This window comes from Strigops habroptila, chromosome 7 (assembly GCF_004027225.2).
Source record: "Strigops habroptila isolate Jane chromosome 7, bStrHab1.2.pri, whole genome shotgun sequence".
Lineage (NCBI taxonomy): Eukaryota > Metazoa > Chordata > Aves > Psittaciformes > Psittacidae > Strigops > Strigops habroptila.
Window position 1 is genome coordinate 65,048,932 of NC_044283.2, and position 19,624 is coordinate 65,068,555.

Genomic DNA, 19,624 nt, shown 5'->3' on the forward strand with positions numbered 1-19,624 from the left:
GAGGAGCTACTGTTAATTCCTGCTACCATGTTCTGGAATTACAGTGTATTTTGTTGAAAAGCGTCACTAACTGGTTAATTGAATAATATTGTTTAATACCTGTTGACTTGTCCAAATCAAAATGTACTTGTGGAATTTTAGTAATTTGAAGAAATTATCAGTTGGTACGAACTTCTTTTTGTTCAAGACTTTAGCTGCTAAATCTCACTGAGCTGAGCGAGTCTGCATGTGCAGTGCTAGCGAACTTTGGAACATTTGAACTAACAAAAAAACTCACAAAACAACTCTCACCTAGGCATCAGATGGCCCTATTCTGAACCACCTCCCTATTTACGTAGGCAAAGTAAATAGTTCTTAAAAGATATGATTAGATAAACTTTACTCGGGCACCTTGAATATCCTGGCTTCTACTGAATTCCTAGGTTTTATGTATGAAAATATGCTTCATATTCCAACCTCATCAGATCTGTTAAAATCAACAAAGTTTAGGAGTTCAAATCTCAAAGCAGAAAAGACTTTGGTGGTGTATCATTTCACATTCCAAATCTGTACTAAGCCATACCCTAGATTTGTACCAATTAGCCCTACCCTGTTCACCATGTTAATCTTAAAAGTCAGTTTTTTACTTGCTGTGTTGATGGTGAGGTATAATTAGTGTGGAAGTGTAGCTGTCTACTAGAGCACATATGCATATATGTATAATGCTGAAACTTTGTCTTGCCTTTTGCCCTAAATGGATCTGTGCATTCTACCTACTGAATTATAAACATAAATTAATAATTGCAAGCATTATTATTACGTTTAGTAATATGACTACATATCTAGACATGGCATGGCAACTAATTTCAATTTCAGGCACTTGGTGTGAACTGCTGTATGAGATCTTACTGTGATAAATTTTCAAAGCTGTTTGAGAAGTTTGTCAGTGTTGAATTTTCTGTATAACTTTTTTTTTAAGTGAGGGGAACAAATAGTTTATTTTGTATATGTCTGTATAAACATATACAGATATAAACATCTGTGAACACAAAAATGTATGTTATTTTTAAATCTTACGTTATGGACAATCAAGGAGCCATCTGGGAGTCAACAGTCCTATGATGTTGACAGGAGATTAAGGGAGCTGCCTTAATTGCCCAGGGCTGCTTCAAGTTAACACTACCTTAGCAATTCTAATGATAGGATTTGATTACTTTTCCAGGGTAGGGGGCACTGAGAAACTGTAAACAATTTAATTATTCTATAACTGGTTTAATTTCTGCTGTCATATGTTGTGTATGTACCTGGGTGGCTTAATTTGCTCAGGTTTTGTTAGCTGTTAGCATGTAAATTGAAGTAAAATGAGGTGAAGTAAATTTTGAAGTAAATTGAGGTGAAAAGTCTAGACTCTGGCTCAAGCCCCATGTCTGTTATTACTTGTGACTGCTTTCTACAGGTGTTTACAAGATCATCAAGTAGTGTAATTTCTGCCAGCCCTCATAAAAGCCTCAGCTCTGAGTCTGAGGGAGAGCGACAGTTCAATCTCAATGATAATGGCATTCCAACAGCAACTCAAGCTTTAATGACAATGTATCGGCGGAGGTCACCAGAGGAGTTCAACCCCAAGCTGGTAAAATACACCTTGGAGCGCTGTACTTGGCTGAAAAAGTCGTTAAATCATGTGTTCTTTAAAATCCATGTTTCTGACCCAGAAACGTTCTGCCACAGGCAGTTAAGAGGCAGCATTTTTCACAGAAATGTTGAACATGCTGTCATTTTACCAGTACAAACAATTTCACTACACAAAAAAAGCAAAGTTGGATGTAAATCAGGGAGAGGTTTTATGCCTGCTCTTAAGTACAACTGCTTCAACGATATTATTTTAACAGCAAGGTCTACTGGGATAGAAACTAAGAAATGGGAGGAGGCAGACCGTTAAGAGGAGGATTGGACTGCGGCCAAGTTATTTCTTGCTCACTTGGGAAGTTAGGACATTGCAGGCTTTTTAGCACTTAGCTTTTCAGTGAGGCAGTGTTAGAAAGAGAAGCTGCATCCTTATGCCTGCATTTCTTTGCTCTTAGGCTAAAGAGTTTTTGAAGGAGCAGGCCTGGAAGATTCACTTTGCTGAATATGGCCAAGGAGTTTGTATGTATCGTACAGAGAAAACCAGAGACCTTGTGCTGAAGGGCATTCCAGAAAGCATGAGAGGGGAACTTTGGCTACTGTTTTCAGGTAAGTATTCATTTGAAATGAGACTGTGGGATATAAGCAAAAGTGAGGGAAGAAAGGATTTCAAAGATATTCAAAGGTGCAGATGATAAGTGTCTAAAAATATTTGGAGCAAGCAAGGCTGTGATTGTTAACAGGCAGCTGACTGGTTTAGGTAAGAGATCTGTTTAGACCAGTAAATACCCTTTCTCAAACAGGGAAATTAGGGAAGAATATAAAAAATCAGAACACACATCCTGTTACCAGAAGCCAGCAGACTGGGGGCCTCTAGATGTTCGACAACCAGCAGCAGGCCTACTTCCCATATATTAAATCATTTCTGAATCCAATTAAGCTTCTGGCCTTCACAGCAAGTTTGTTGCAAGGAATTCTGAAGTCTAAACATGTTACATGGAACCACTATCTTTATTTAAATAATTCTCTAATAATTTTTTAATAATATTTCTTCCCTAATAATGCTTAATTTTGTACGTGTTGTCTGTGCTGCTGGGCATTAAACAAATGTTTTCAGCAAATACACACAGGAATACACAGATCTGGCCTGTGTCTGATTAATAGCTAGTTTGGACCCATTTTCATGGTGTATGTATAATTAGTGTTTTCCATATGCACTACTTTCTGCTGCTGACGCTTGATTTCCTTTGCTGCTGAGATTTTAATTTCCAGAGAAGTTTTAAAGTCAGCAGTGAAATTCATGGCAGCTCTGATAGCATTGCTAAGACAAGCTGAGTGGCCCACTCAAGGTGACAAGAGTCATTTTCAGAAGGAGGAATAGAGCTCAAGAGTTCCTATCTTTTGCTTTTTGACTGAGATGTCATACTTTCTGCAACCAAGCATTAATATACTCCCTCCTCAGGGCAAGTAGCTTTCTCTGAGGCATATTTTGAGTTATGTAGGATAATCACACCCACAGCCAGCTGCAGAGAGAGCTCATGATACTGCGTGACTACACAGCTGGTTTGTTCTTCATGTCTCCTGTTTCATTCTAGCAGAAAGAGAGAGAGGCTTTATATTTTTCCTTTTTCTTTTTTTTTTTCTTAATTTCATTGTAAAATGCCTTGAGAAAACAAGAAGGGATAGTATCTCAATCACCTAAGCACGTCAGGGTTTTTTTAATCACCATTACAAAAATAACATCTCATGTTTGCTTTCGAAGTGCTTGTTGGTGGCGTCCAAGATGAAAGGATAGCAGATCATTCTGCTGCGATACCGTATCTGCTAACCCTTGCTTTCTTCTTTGGGTTTTAATACTGTTCTCCCACTCCTAGGAGCCATTAATGAAATGGCCACTCATCCTGGCTATTATGAGGACCTGGTGGAGAAATCAATGGGGAAGTATAATCTTGCTACAGAAGAGATAGAGAGGGATCTGCACCGCTCCCTTCCAGAACACCCTGCATTCCAGAATGAGATGGGTATTGCTGCTCTAAGGAGAGTCTTGACAGCTTACGCTTTTAGAAATCCAAACATAGGATATTGTCAGGTAATTGAAATACCTTGGCACTCCTTCAGTTTCTGGAATTCCAGTTATTTCGTTATACTCCTGTTTCTTCGGTCAGGTACATGAGTATTGGCTGTGTAAAGTACACAGATACATACATGTATAATACTGTCAGGTAGAGCCTTGGTGCTGCAGAATTACAGTAATGCTGAGGTCAGAGGAATTTGACACAAGGACCTACTCCTAACAAAATTATTAGCAGCTTGTGCTGAGATGTGCATAGTTTTATGTAAGCATATTTTCTGCCCATTAATCTGGAGACGGGACAGAAGATAACAACAGAGCTGTCCTGAAGTGTATCTACAGAAAATGACAAATGAACCCTTTCTTTAAGCAGAAAAAACCCTCCAGCTTTAATTGTTCAACCTTAAATTTTTACCTACTTATTTAACATACTAGTTGTAATAACCCTTCAGAACCTCTTTTTACTTATGCTATTCAATCATTCAAAACAAAACGAAAGAAAAAAAGGCACCCCAGAAGATACTTTGTCCCTGTGCATCGCAACCATTTATCAGTAGAGTTAATGCTGACCAGTGCATGCTTTTGGAGTTCTTATGCCTGTGATTCAGGTCACATTAGTTCCTGGTCCCAAATCATTCTTTCTTGCTATGTAACTTTGAGTTATTGCATGGGCCCCTTTTTTGCCTTCCTTCCTGTTTTTGCAAAATGGGAACTTGAATTCATGACCCTGATTAATGTCTTGACTGTTAAGACTCCTAGATACACCACCAGTAAGTGCAAGCAATTCCAACAGATTCCATCGTAAACTATTTAATAACACATACAATACGAAGTGATAGCTACAATAACTTTTTGTAAAGGTTGTTTAACAGCAACAGTAGAAAGACACTGTGGTTCTGGTTCCTAAAGCTGTCACAGTAATTGTTAATAGCCTTGGGACTTGGTCTGTGGCATTCAAAATGCTGATTCACAGTTACAGTGACAATTCAGGAGCTGAAGTACTTCATACATAGGAAACAAGATAAGAAGGAATAGCATAGACTTTGACAGAGTTGTAACGTTGTTCTGAGTTTCAGTTGAAACCTCAGTTGCTGTTTCAAATGGATAATGATGAAGCTGGAGTCTTAAAATGTTACAGGATCTGAAATGAGCAGCTAATTCCTTAGCAGGCAAACTGAGAAGAAAATGATACTGAAATACTTCATTTCTTCAGACTAGCAGAGGTCTAGTCAAAGGCTGTAAGCAAACAATTCAGAGGTCACTGCACAATGCTGTGATATTTGAAATGGAGTGAAACAGGCCATAAAAACCTGTTGTGCACACAGTCAAACATGGAGAGTAAGCAACAGCAAGAGGCTTCTGTTTCACTGTGCTCTCATTATTCATGACTGACACTATTACAGACATTTGCTGAGCACACAGATGCTGTTCCTCGACCTTTTCATAGGAGCAGAGAGCATGGGGAGTGCAGACTGCCTCTGCAAGGGGTGGTACAGCAGTGGCCATCGTTAGTGCTGTAGGAGGCATTTTGTCTGCATCGGACCCAAATTCCCCAAGAGCACCTATTGGCAGAATATCAGTGTAACTGGGTGTTTGCAGACCTAAGTAGGCCCTTTATTATGAAAGAGATCTTGATTTTACTCTTTTTTTTTTTTTCCTCTTAGCAAAAAAGCCTAACAATGTTCTGTGGTTTATTTGAGACTTTTTTAAGCCTTCCTTTGAGCACTGAGAAAACCCCATCTGCTGTTTTTACAGGAAATTACTTGAACAATTTGGCGTCTGCAAGGGGAGATGTAGCTAGTTTCCTAACCTTAGTAGCCACTTATCTGCCCAGTTACTGTGCTAGATACTGAATAAATAGGTCTAGTAATTTATATTTCTCTTTTAGGCTATGAATATTGTCACTTCGGTACTCCTCCTTTATGCAAAAGAGGAGGAGGCTTTTTGGCTGCTGGTGGCTCTGTGTGAACGTATGCTGCCCGACTACTACAACACAAGAGTTGTTGGTATGTCATGGGAAATTTGCTAGAATTACAGTACAAAAATTAACCAAATTAATTGCTATTATTGGTACTGAAACAAGCGTATGGGTAGAGGTACGTGTGGCATAGACACAACTGTGAATGCTAGTGGCAAGACAGTTTGCTCAGGAGTATAGAAGCAATTCCAGAAACAGCTACTGTGATGCTCAATAATTTTTTCACTTACTTAGGATTAGATGTTATTCTGAAGTGGGCTTAAAGTAAATAAAAAAAGAGATGGGAGGCTAAAATTTGAATTTCAGGTGATCCAGTTATCTAATTAAAGTAAGGTGGAAACAGGAGCTTTGGCAATTTGCAGTAGGAGTCTTTATGCCTGTTTTATCTCTGGTTGAAAGGGCACAAGTTATCTGAAAGCTATTGTTGTCAGATGACAGTTTCCTTGTGTATGTGGAAGTGAATGGCCCTTCAGTTTATCATGGAAACGGTCTTTACTGTAGCTCACAAATGCTTGAGATACTCATTCAGCCTTAGAAATTATTCTTCCTGGCCTGCTTAAGACACTGATGTTATGGCATAGATATGTTTCTCTTGAAACAAATCCAAACCTTCACAGTCACCCTGGCCTCCACCAACAGGTGATGCTGAGAAGTCTTATTCTAATTAGTAATGTTAAGTACTAAGCCATCATATAACTTCTGTAGGTGCTAGACCAAAGTGACTCTCTGTTAGCTCTTATGAAATGTGTAATTAAAACAAAACTTACTACAGTTCAATTTGTATTTCCAGCTCAGTAGTGGAATAGAATCTGTTTGTTGTTTATCTGCAAGTGACAAAATGTGTGTAAGCATCATGTAGAATATTCTTATTGTATTTGTTTTGTGTTGATGTTTATATGTAAAGAGAATGTATGTGTATATATTTTTCTCCCCTAAATGGTGATGTGGTCAGTTGCTCCCATATTAATCAACATCCAACCTCATTTATTTTCAACAGGAGCATTGGTGGATCAGGGTGTCTTTGAAGAGTTGGCTCGTGACTATGTTCCACAGCTGTATGACTGCATGCAGGACTTGGGTGTCATATCCACCATTTCCCTGTCCTGGTTCCTCACTCTTTTCCTCAGCGTAATGCCATTTGAAAGTGCAGTGGTGGTTGTGGATTGTTTCTTCTGTGAAGGAATAAAGGTGATATTTCAATTAGCGCTCGCTGTCCTCGATGCTAATGTAGACAAGCTGCTTAACTGTAAAGATGATGGAGAAGCCATGACAGTCTTGGGAAGGTATTTATTACAGAAAATAAAGTCTCTTCCTTTTATGTTTATTTTTGCTTACTTTTCTGATTTGTGTTCTTCTATGTTGAAATACAAAATTGAAATAAGTACAGTATATGTAAATCTTACACATTTGTAGTCCCTTTTCACCCATATAAGATACTCTATATTATCTTAAAATAATGTTAAGTGACCAATAAGATAAAAATTCTTCTTTCAAGACATTCAAGTAAACTTCCCAGACCTGGTTATAGAAATTTAATTTGCTTGATTATTTTGATTACATGGTTTTTGTTACTTCATCTTTTGCCTGCTACCTTTTAAATAACACTGAGAAAAAGCCTTGATCTCAAGGGAAATTGTTTTGGGAATGGACTAAACAGAACTCAGAAGAATTAGGTAGGCTCTTGTATGAATAGATTTCGATGAAATAGGAGGCTGATAAATGGAGTTGTTTAGTACAAATGAAGAGTGATGAGTGTAACCTCTGATTTCCTTGAGTTTGGAGTAGTGTTTAGTTTTCAAGTTGCTGCTGAAACTTTGGAATCTTTTTCCTAGTAAGTTTCGTTAGCATAGCCTTACTAAACTGTTTTTAATTTCTTGGGGATTAAAGAAGACTGTGGTTGTGTTTTCTCTGAAATAAGCCCCAGTGATTGCTGAGGATTTAAGTGTTCTGCAGCTGCATGGTAGAAGACAGATGATTTACAGCAGTTGCATTGATGGAAGGAACGAGCCCTTTAAAGCCCCTTGCAGCAAAGTTGGGCAGTAGTAGGACAGGGGGTTATGTAGACTGAAGCACACTGACCCTTGTTGCCATGGTATCGTAATTCCTTTAGCATGTTTAAACAGCCAGAAGCATCAAAGCTGTTCAATAAGCCACTCATTTGTGGCTAAGCTGTGTTCGAGCTGTTTCTTATTAAGGATAATGAATTACCAGGGTTACCTTAGCTCTCTTTGAGAAAAAACAGTGTTAGGATTTGTGAAATTCCTGATGTCAAAAGTCATGTAGTTCATTAGTAGAGCGGCTCGATCATTTTTACATTTAATAATCTATATGTAACCCTTATTCTATTAACCCTTGGAAGGGAGGGGGTACAAATGAATCTTGGGTTTCTCAGTTATTTTTCTTTTCTTCCCACACCAGATATTTGGACAGCGTAACTAATAAGGACAGCACTCTTCCACCCATTCCTCATCTTCACTCACTACTCAGTGATGATGTAGAGCCTTATCCTGAGGTGGATATCTTCAGACTAATCAGGTCTTCATATGAGGTAGGATAGGATTTCTTAACAGGAACTTGCCAGCCCACACTACTTCTACTTTAGAGGCATTTGGTACTCTGTAGTTTGGCTTTGCTTGGCACAGAAAGAACATAAAAGAAATACAGGCTCATCTCAGATGTCTGAAATGGGGCAGGGAAGAGGGCTGAGTCTCTTAACCAAAACTTTTAATTGGAGTTATTTTATGTAGAAGCCTGCAACATCAAATGAGAGCAGCCCACAACCAAAAGGTGATTTACAAACAATATGCTGAACTTGTAATTCAAATAAGCTTTTTCATGTTTTTCCAAAGTGAAGTATTAGTTAAATCTTTATGACTTCAGAAGATCTTTCTATTATCAAAGGAATTTTGTCTCTTTTTACCTTTGCTTTTTTCAGCAAGTACTGGTTCTGACCACTAGCTTCTAGGCCACTAGTTTCTGTATTGTAACCAAAACTAAAAATACTTCATGTGAAAGGAGCTGGTAACAACTCATATCTGTAAAGCACAGGACAAAGCCTGCAAAAACCCCTAAAATTTGCAAAGCAGTTTCATTGTCCTTAAATTTTAAAAATAAGCCATCAGTTAAAGTACCCCTGATGATTACATTGACATAGTAATTTTTAGTAAAAATTAAAGAATAACTTTAAGGAGTTATTGTTTTTAATTTCCCTTTTTCCTTCCATTGACATGCAGGATAAATTAGTATTTTTAGTTCAGGATGTAGATTCATACTTAGCAATATGATAGCTGCTTCAGAGGCACTTCCTATGTCCCTAAAACCTCCTTGCTTTAATAACATGATACCTATTTAACAAGGAAGTAGGTAATCCTTTGTGTATTCTACACTGAAGGGCAAACTGAATCAAGTCAGATGTATAGTCCTTCTTCACACAATGTTAGAATGAGGATCAGGATGTGTATGTGAAATTCTTGTTTCCCTTGTATTTTTCTGATTTTCTTATCATGAAGACAGCTTGTATTGGCTTAACTGCTTTCAGGCGAATAACCTGACTCCACGCAGAGCCAGTCTGTCTTTTGGGGGCTTATGCAGCACAGAATCCTGTAGCTCCTAGAGAAATAACCAGCTGGACTCCAGTAAAATTAGGCAAAACGAATCGCATGGGGAGCAAAGAACTATGAGGAAAGCAGGAGCTAGTAGCAAAGAGAGAACTCATTTCAGGAGAGTCATTGGCTGATCTGATTATTTAAAAAGAAAAAAATAAAAATTGGTGAGGGACCATTCCCAGAAGGTAATTGCATGCAACTTACCTGTTCTGTAGGCTACATGAGTTTGGTTTATGAATGTAAACAGACCATCTCCTTTGGCCTCCAGACCAGAGCATAAGCCTTGTTTGCTGGAATGGATGTGGCCTGACAGCCGCAAAAGACCTCTCTTTCCAAGGTTTTGTGACCTCTGTGGTGCTTGATGGATGTTTTATCTAGATACCACTGTTTTCAAAAGACTTCTTGATTCGCAAAATGTTCCAGGTACATGAAACATCATTTTACTCCTGAGGTACATGATACAGGTGCACAGCTTTACAGATGAACGCAGCTTTAGTGTTAATTTGATCACACAAGATTGTGCTAGCAAATTATGACCTGCTATGTAGATGCACTTACACTGGAAATAGAAATCCATCCTGTATGAAAGTGTATCTTGCCTCACCCCCTTTTAGTTTTACATATGGCATACTTTGTCTGGTATTGTTGTTCCTGCTGGTCATCTGTGCATTTCTAAGTATGTTACAAGTGTTTTCTTGATGGCAAAAACCTTCTACTTATAGTTATCAAAAATAAATCTTAGAGATTAGGCATTCCTCTACATATGAAAACATGGAATATTATTCTTAATAGGTTTCCCCTGGGATGTTTCTGTGGTATATACCAGAGCTCCTTGACTGTTATGTGCATTGTGAAAAAAAACTTCTGAAAATAAGGCTTGGGCACTTTAGAGAATCTTCTTCCTAGTGGAAGTTGCATTCTTGGTGCTTGGTTTCAGATCTAATGAATGTAAGGACTGTGGTGCTGCCTCAGCTGTTAGAGGTCCAATTAGTCTAAACATCTTCTCTCTCTTTAGTAATTAAGAGATATTCCAGGACAAGCTGAAATAAAATTCTGCAGAAGGGTTTTTTTAGAGGTTTGCCAAGGAAGGAATTTGTAACCACTGAGATTATGGTTTGAAATGTGATGATTTGTAACTTAATGAAGACCTTTCAAATTAAATTAAGGTATTGGGAAAAATAAAATCTTACGATACATTCCTAAAGTCTTCATAACTTTGTCATATGTTAGAAAAATGCCTTTGTCATGTGTTAGAAAAATGCCTTAACAGCGGTTTTTAAAATACACTATTTCTGGTATAATTAAATTAATTTCTCAAGTACATAAAAGGCAAGCTATGAGTATTCCAAATATTAATACACAGATTGTGCTGCACTTCTTTTTGTCTTTTAAGAAATTTGGAAGTATCCGAGCAGATTTGATTGAACAAATGAGATTCAAACAAAGGCTGAAAGTTATCCAAACCCTTGAAGATACTACAAAGCGCAATGTGGTAAGTACTGAAGTAATGTTCTTTGCAAAGATTAAAGCCAGCCAGTTTCTGAAATTTAAATTAGCTTTTCAATGAGTCATGGTTTTCAAATCTGTAACTGGTAATGTTGTGTTTCAAAAGGTACGAACTATTGTGACGGAGACTTCTTTTACTATTGATGAACTGGAGGAACTTTATGCTCTTTTCAAGGTAAAGCTTGTGAAGTGAAGATAAGATGATGCGAATGTTTTTGTATGGGACTGTGTCTTTTCTAAAGACCAGGTTGAGTCTGTGAGTTACTTACTAAAAGGTATCTTAATACAAACTTAAATTAGCTGTTATGATTGAATATACAAAAAAACCCCAAACCAACCAGTCTTTAAAAGCTCAGGCAATCAGTAATTCAGTGAATTATTTGTCCATGGAAAAAATGAATTATACTGATAAAATCTATTATAATGAACAAGTGCACAGACAGAGGCATTTGATTGGTCTTTACAAACGTATGCAGGTCTCTCTCTGCCTGACCTAAGTTTCAGAATTTAGCACAGAAGTACCTATATTCTATGATCTCAGACAGTTAATACTTCCACATCACAATAGCTGATTTTTGCCATTGTTAATGCCTTAATGTATACTGTATTACATGGAAATTTAGTGTCACAAAGTAGTACATCTCTGTAGCTTGATTATACAGCAATACCATTAGATCCATAAATTTAAAGGTGTTGGGTTAAAATGCTTTACTTTCATTTTCACAGTGCATTAAAACAAGATACTTTCTTCCTCTGTTTTTGTTATAACAGAGATTTTTTTTGGCATACCATGAAGAATTTCTTTCCTTTCAGTTTTCCATCTGTAATATCAGGTCTTAAAATTGTCCAAATCCTGCAGTACCTTCTTTCAGTCCTCCATGGAATCGGTCAGACCGACTCAGACAGTTCACTCCAGCTGATCACTGTGCAGTGCTAGGATCTCTTTCTCTAAGCTTCTGAATTATTTTGAATTAGATTCTACCAAAATCAGCTTCAGAACTTTCACTGAATTCAATAAGACTGAAAGAGTAGGATGTTATACAGTATTTTTAGAGTTCTACAAAACAGTTGAACTATACAGTTCAACAAAAATTATTTCATGAGAGTCCCCTTTCTGATGTGCCTGTGTAGTGAGGCTGAAGGGGGCGATTAAGCACAATGAGCTTCGTGTATGTGTATACAACATGTTTATGTATGCAAGTCACATCTGCTTACTGCTCTGTTCAAAACAGGTATTTCATGTTTCTGCTGCCTGGGAGGCAGGAAAAGTTTTGCTTTCTCTTATCTGTAGAGGGATGTCTTTTTTTGCTGGTTAGAGGAGAAACTTCTTGTAGAAGTGCAAGGGCTAAGTAGATGGAAATATATCTGCTAGTCTTGTGTTGTTTTAATCATGTTTGTGTATGAGTTGTGTGTGGATTTTTGTGGGTTTTTTCATTGATAGCAATGAGTTGTTTACAGAGCATTTGCCTTCTGTTCAGGCAGAACATCTGACTAGCTGCTACTGGGGAGGAAACAGCAATGCTATTGACCGGCATGATCCCAGTCTGCCTTATCTGGAGCAGTACCGTATTGACTTTGAGCAGTTCAAGGGGATGTTTGCTCTCCTTTTTCCTTGGGCATGTGGAACTCATTCAGATGTATTAGCTGCACGCTTATTCAGGCTTCTTGATGAAAACGGAGACCTGCTCATCAACTTCCGTGAATTCGTCTCTGGGCTAAGTAAGGAGAATTTACAGCACTTTCAATATAATCTGACCAAAACAGTTTGTTTCTTCAGGGAATCCAGTCCTACAGAAACACAGATGTTATATTAGCTCTCAGATAATGAGTTTGACATATGCTAATTTGCATAAGTCACCTTTATTTTAAGAGCTGTTCATGCTGCCGTTCAGCACATTTTATTATGCCTGTGACAGTGGTTCCCACTGGGGTTTAGGCTGGTCTCAATAGGTGCATCTACGTTAGCCAGTGGTATATCACACAGGGACAAGCCCACGTGTGAACTGCACATCCATTAGGGTCTGAGGATTTCCCTGACCACTAACTCTTAACATGAAAATAACTTGCAACTTGTTTGCTTAATGGTGTGATTACTTCTAATCAAAGTATTTCCTTTGGGAAAGTCTTTTGTATGATGTTCTTGCTCTGTTTGTTGTTCAGGAAGAAGACTTTTGAGAAATTTATGTGCGCATATAAGAGATAGGGGAAGGATAGAATGAGGATGCTAGTTTTGTTTGCCCCTGAAGAAAAGCGCTTCTCTTTAGAAGTCTGCTGACACCCCACATATATGTGTCCCTGTGTGAGGGGAAGGTATTGCACCTCGGTGAAAGGTACCACCTATATTACTTCTGGAATCAATAGCCAAGACTGCAGACTAAGAGAGAGAGCAGGAGGGAATCATAGAATGGTTAGGGTTGGAAAGGACCTTAAGATCATCTAGTTCCAGCCCCCCTGCCATGGGCAGGGATGCCTCACACTAGACCATGTCACCCAAGGCTCTGTCCAACCTGGCCTTGAACACTGCCAGGGATGGAGCATTTATCCCCTTCTTTGGGCAACCTGTTCAAGTGCTTCCAGAAGTAAAGAACTTCTTCCTTAGATCTAACCTGAACTTCCCCTGTTTAAGTTTAAACCCATTCCCCCTTGTCCTATCACTACAGTCCCTAAGGAAGAGTCCCTCTCCAGCATACTTGTAGGCCCCCTTCAGATACTGGAAGGCTGCTCTGAGGTCTCCACGCAGCCTTCTTCAGGCTGACCAGCCCCAATTTTCTCAGCCTGTCTTCATATGGGAGGTGCTCCAGCCCCCTTATCATCCTCATGGCCCTCCTCTGGACTTGCTCCATGTCCTTCTTATGTTGAGGACACCAGAACTGGACACAGTACTCCAAGCAGGGTCTCATGAAAGCAGAGTAGAGGGGCAGGATCACCTCCTTCAACCTGCATTACCTCCTTTGACCTTTTGAGGAAGTCACCTGAAAAGGAGAAAGTTGAGGGTCAAGTCAGATAGGGAGGCTGAATGTTGTTAATGGAGATCATGGCACACGTAAGTCTTGAAGAAGCAAGATTTCAAGACATAGAAGTCAGTATCACAACAAAAGGAATGTGCAAGCCCCAGGATTAACATGAAGAAGCAAATGCGAGGCAGGAGCTGGCCACCCCTTTTTTGAATATAGCAGGAATTATTCCCTGTAAGTGACCAACATTTCACCATCTGTTATGTGTTATTTCATGGCAACCTGGCATTTCCTCCAGCTTTATATTTTTATCCTTTTGCGAGAACAAAGGTTTCCCAATCTGCCTTTCAGCAACCTTTTGTACCAGTGTTTTTAAGCATTAGGGCTCCAAATGCAGCCTTGCATGGAAACCTCTGTACAGCAGTGGTAACACCTATTGTCTTGCAGGTACAAAAGTTATGTGATAACAAAACTGATTGCAGACCTCCCCTTCACACCACCCAAAACCCCAGTGCTTCCTGTGATGCTGAATTGTATTTGAGGGGCTGTTGGTCAGGTAGCACTTAATGGCCTTTTGAGACATGACCAATAGATTAACTCTTGCTGCTTACAGGATGCAGTTACTGGTTAAGACAGCATTTTTTATAACAAATAATGAGTGGTAAGAATAAGGAACAGTGTCGAGCACTGTGAACAGAAATGAATGTAAAATGCACAAATGTGGCTATAAGCAAACATGACTGAACTAAAATCTTCAATGGGCTAAACTGTCAAAACTGCTCATTCTGCGAAACCACATTTTTCAGAAACTAAGCCCACTGGGGCATAGCTTGAAAGCTTTTTAAAGAAGTCAGCTGCCCAGAAAAGACTTGACATCTGCATAGTTTGACACAAGGAGAACAGTCAGAAAGGGAGCTCAGTGGAGGTTGTTCCTAGTTGTGCCATGAAAAGGCAGGTGCTGGTCAAGCCCTCAGTGAAGAGTAGGCATGTGTGAGGACACTGGGTACAGCTTGATGGTGACAGCTTTCGCTGTTGCTGTTTCAGGTAGAAAGATTCAAAGGGTGTAGTCTTGCTCTCTTCCAAGCAAGGTTTCTTCTCTCACTGCGAAGTAAGTTTAAAACTCCTGGCTAAGAACTGTCGATGCATCATCTGAGACTCATACTGCAAAAGACAAGACTTGCTGAAAGTTGTTGAAGGTTTTAAGACCTGTGGGTCCAGAGTGCAGGAAGGAAGTATTTCTGGCTGGGACTAAGAATGGTCTTACCACCTGCCAGTGCTGTTCACAGGCCTTCAGCAGGGTCGTCTGCTTTGCTGTTTGGGGATGCAGGGGCTGTGCAGGAGGCCACCAAATTCTCGAGGCCCTCCTATGAAATTGTCCCTGTACTGCAGCATGAAGGTCAAAATGGCCTGAGCTGAGGTATCCACCCATGCAAAGGTCTCTCCTAACTCTCCGTAATAGGGGCATGTGTACCAGATGCTGTCTTTATGAATGTAGCCTGAATTTTTCTTACTGTTTAACACAGCATCAGTCTCATATCTTTGGTAGCCCACTGCAGCTAACTGTCAGGCAGTTCCTGTAAATTGCCAGTAGGCTGTTCTTCACTTTGTAAAACTTCTGACGTCTCCTGGGGGAGACCCAGAGGATTGTTTCTGAGAAGAGTGCAGGTAGCATTTTTTGTAGGCTTGTCCTGTGTTCTGTTGTCTTCATTCATGTATATTTTGAGGGCGAAAGGGCCTCAAAAAAAAACCAAGTTGAAAGCAAAATAGCTAATGTAAATGTACTCAATTCTGTGGTCTAATATCTGTATTTATTGGAGTGTTAAGCTTTACCAGCAGACTGTGATTGTTAGCATTTGCCAAACCACACTTTGTAGTTTGCATAAGTTGACGCAGTAGCCTGTAAGGTAAAATAAATCTCTGCATAACCTAATTAATTAAGGTTTTTTTATGAATTACTTATCATAACAAGTAAGATTTATGAACAAGTCTGATTATCAGTTATTTTGTTACTTCAAAATTAATCAATAGCCATTTAATTAAGTGGAAAGAGGAGCTACGATAGACCGCTAGAATTTCATACAGCTAGTTGTAGCATAGACCAGAAATGAACAGGGGTTGAGGTGGATAAGTCACTAGACAGCATTGCCAGAACATCAGTTTAGGCCATGGCTAAGCTGTAGCTGTGAGAACTGATGCTACTTACTGGAAAAATATATATATATATATATATATATATTTTTTTTTTTTTTAGTAATATCTTGATGTTCTAAATCTTGTGATGTTTTTTGGATCCTCGGATAAGAAATTTTGAAGTCCCCACAAAAAGATGGTCTTAACTTTCAGCTGGAGGCCTATTTGAGTGGCAGTGTGATGATCATAGATTATTTTTGAGTGTTAGAGAGTAGACATTTAAAGAAGGATCTAAGGTTGAAGTACAAAATTCAGGGTAAGTTGGTCTGTGTTCTCTTGCTATTTCTACTGCGGATTGTGTGATCTTAGAAGTCAAGTGGCTGCCTTGTGATCTTGGGCCATAAAGGGAGTACAGTTCTTCCCAGAGTGAGTGTAGAAGCTTCTAAAACAAAATATTGTAGCAATAATAAATAGAATTGAATGCTGAGTATTAATGTACTGTATATAATGCTGTTTAGGTGCAGCGTGCCATGGAGATCTTACAGAGAAGCTGAAGCTACTGTATAAAATGCATGTTTTGCCTGGTAAGTAAATGATGTTAAAATAGCTATTGTCTTGTTGAGAACAAAAATTTGGAGCAGAGTTGTTTATCACCTAGCTTTCCCAATTAAAAATTAATTTGTGGGAATTATTGTAGCTGTTTATGGAGCAATAAAATGAGAGCTTCTGCCATAACCAGGCACAGATTTAGGAAGTCTGCAAGCACTCATGCGGTCCTCTATTGCTTCAGCCACAAACAGGCCACCTCTATGTGTTTCTTGTCTTTTTACCTGGGGTTGGTGGCTTCCCCCATGCATAACAAATACAGTGTTCTTCAACTTATGGATTTCTTACCATAATCCACTTTATTTAACAGTGAATCTAGCTTAAAATGTTCCTGTGTGCCCTGGCGACTCGTTTCTGTCCTCAGGCTTTCTTTGCGGTTTCCCCTCTGGGCTGATTGAAATGTTTGCTGAGGGAAGCTCCAGATCATTTCGGAGATGTGTTTTCCAGGGAATTGTACAAACTGTTGCACTCAGCTAACTGAGAAAGGCAGTTAGGTTGGAGAAGGGGTGGAAACATCTCAAAAAAGTTTTGTGCCTGAAAAAAATTATGTCCTGGAACTATCTGGCTGGTTTGTCACACGTGTGCCATAAAGAACCTATTGATGTCCTCACTGAATCTGTGATTTACGTATCTTGCAACCCATCCTCTGGTAAAGGTATCTAAAAGTTCTGAGAGAACATTCACCTTCATGTGTTTTGAACATGTGTCCCAGCTGGCTTTGCTGGAAGTAGGCTTCAGTGATTTACTAATCTAACTAGAAACAAATACAATTTTATTGAGTCGTAACAGAAGAGATCATTTTAAAGAATGCAGCTTCTGGTATTTAGGGACCTGTAAGCTCATGTCAAATCATGACAGACTGTTTCCAGCTAGAAGAAAGTTTGCATCCTGCTGCTGACACGCTGAGCTGCAAGGAAAAAAGTAATGGAAGCAGACATGGGAAGATGGGCAAGCCAGCCTCTGAAGGCAGACAGCTCCTTTTTAGTCAGATATCAGGGAGGAGACAGTACTGGATACCAGGGAGGAGACAGAACAGGTCCTGTTGTTCATCTGCGAGCTGAAAAGCGATGACTCCTAACCCGTCGCATCCTCACACTTCTAGAAACTGACATTCTAAACGTATCAATGGAAATATGTTCTACTTTTTAATTAAAAGGTGGAATTTTTAATAAAAGAATTCTATTATATTGCTTAGATCCATCCCCTGAGCAAGAAGAGCCAGACTCTGCTTTTGAAGCTACTCAGTACTTTTTTGAAGACATCACACCAGAATGTACACATGGTAGGCATCTTTTGTCTTGCGCAGGAAAAGATGAGGTAATGCATTTCAAACAACATGTCTTTTTAGGAAGCTACTTTTTTCCTGTAACTTCGTAAGTGAAGTATACTCTGTAAAAAGATGTATGTATGTATTTTGATATCCCTAGAGGTGCAGGTGTGTGTACACTAAGAACTCCCCTATATTGTGCATTGCAGAAATACTCTCAGAATAATGTCATCGGTGTGTTGCAATAGAAGTAGTTTTTTCATAAATGCACAGCATACATGCCTCAGTGGAGAATAAGAATAAATGTATTGGCTTTCAAGATATATTTGGATCAGAACTTAAAATATTCTAAAAACCTGAATCCAAAAGATGTATCAAAACGTAGTGTGAAGTCTTCTTGTGCCCTAATGAGAGCCTGGTCTATAGCTGTTGTCTTAAATGGCATTATCTTTCTAGAGGTGTTCGATGCTAAGTTTCTCTCTGATTCAAGAAAAACATTGCTCATCCTTCAGATTACCGGGACAAGGAAGGTTGTTTGAAAATACAGATAATAATTAATAGACTAGGGGTGGCAATTTTAAGTCCTGATAGACAAAAGAAGGTGCACTAACATAATCACCAAACATAAAACATGCTAGAAGCTGTTTGTGTTATGGTAACACAGCCTAATCATTGTACTGCATAAACAAAACGTAAGATGGTCCCTGTCTTATTATTAATTATATGGAATTTGTTGGCAGATTTAAGAATAAGCAAAAATCATTTAGTCCTATCCTTTTTGCTCTGCATTTTCTGCAGCGTAAACGTTTTCTTTGTTTTGCACTGTACACGTAAAAAGTATGTATATGTCTAAAACCACACTGATAAATCTCTCTCCTCCCCTGCCCTTCCACTTCCTAGTTGTTGGCCTAGACAGCAGGAACAAGCAAGGAGTAGATGATGGGTTTGTTACAGTGAGTCTGAAAACAGATAAAGGTATGCATGGTGTCTCCATTTGAATTACGTCTTTCATTTCTTGTAAAGATGCTCCTTTTGAAAATGGAAAAAAAAAAAAAAAAAGTATTAATTTAAGGTTTCTTCATGGATTTTTCCTGCTTCTCTGGGTAATTTGTTGACAATAGCCAAGAAGAGCTCACAAGAGAATCGAAATTATCTGAGAATGTGGAGCCAAGAGAATAAATCCAAAGCAAAAAACGCAAAGGACTTGCCCAAACTGAATCAGGTACTTCTGCTGACACTTACTTATTTTTCAGTAACTTCAAACTTTCTTCACATACCTATACGTATTCAATACATTAACTCTGAATAAAGATTTTGTTTTGACGCAGATATTTTTTTACCAGAGCAGCAGTCAGCTGATTACAGAAGTTTATTGTTTTCAATATCCTGTAACTGGTACTCAGCTCTCAAAACATCCTAAAAATGAGATACGTGCATATAGGAATGATTACATACTATTTTGATCTCTAGACAAAGGGTGATACGACACTGGCTATCACCAGCTAGCGCATGATGTCTGATACATATTACCTGAAAGAAGCGTTTTATGTTTTGTAATCTATACTGTCAGTCTCGTTCCCCTTAGATCCATAGCTGCTACGGAGGAGGAGACCCACTGGGACAGCTGTTTCCTCCAGAGCATACAGAGATTTATTCCCTGTAGAACAATGCTTCCTACTTAAAATAGCCCTAAACAATTCTCCTTATTTAATTTGTGAGTTTTGAATTGTGAAAGGCTCACATCCAACTAAGTTACCATCGTCAATTAAAAGAGTGCTGCAGGTCTTTTTTTCATTTTTCATTACTTATTATTTTTATCAGACCCCTAGTTATACTTCACATCATTCCTGCAAGAAAAGCTACCAAAACGAATGCCAAGTGTCTCACTGCTTACCCTCTATTGCC

At 38.8% G+C, this 19,624-nt stretch overlaps 1 protein-coding gene across 3 annotated transcripts in view; it reads left to right on the forward strand.

Annotated features, from left to right (window-relative positions):
- TBC1D9 (TBC1 domain family member 9) overlaps positions 1 to 19,624 on the forward strand; it is a 51,719-nt gene that overhangs the window by 29,527 nt on the left and 2,568 nt on the right. For 2 of the 3 annotated variants that reach the window (XM_030492400.1, XM_032920061.1), the window contains exons 8-20: positions 1,436 to 1,609; positions 2,061 to 2,211; positions 3,477 to 3,691; positions 5,562 to 5,679; positions 6,649 to 6,934; positions 8,070 to 8,199; positions 10,650 to 10,748; positions 10,869 to 10,937; positions 12,241 to 12,481; positions 16,365 to 16,430; positions 17,648 to 17,734; positions 18,620 to 18,694; positions 18,841 to 18,941. In XM_030492400.1, the coding sequence (XP_030348260.1) occupies positions 1,436 to 1,609; positions 2,061 to 2,211; positions 3,477 to 3,691; positions 5,562 to 5,679; positions 6,649 to 6,934; positions 8,070 to 8,199; positions 10,650 to 10,748; positions 10,869 to 10,937; positions 12,241 to 12,481; positions 16,365 to 16,430; positions 17,648 to 17,734; positions 18,620 to 18,694; positions 18,841 to 18,941 (1,812 nt within the window). The remainder of the gene's footprint in view (positions 1 to 1,435; positions 1,610 to 2,060; positions 2,212 to 3,476; positions 3,692 to 5,561; positions 5,680 to 6,648; positions 6,935 to 8,069; positions 8,200 to 10,649; positions 10,749 to 10,868; positions 10,938 to 12,240; positions 12,482 to 16,364; positions 16,431 to 17,647; positions 17,735 to 18,619; positions 18,695 to 18,840; positions 18,942 to 19,624) is intronic. The other variant, XM_030492401.1, reaches the window with a different exon arrangement.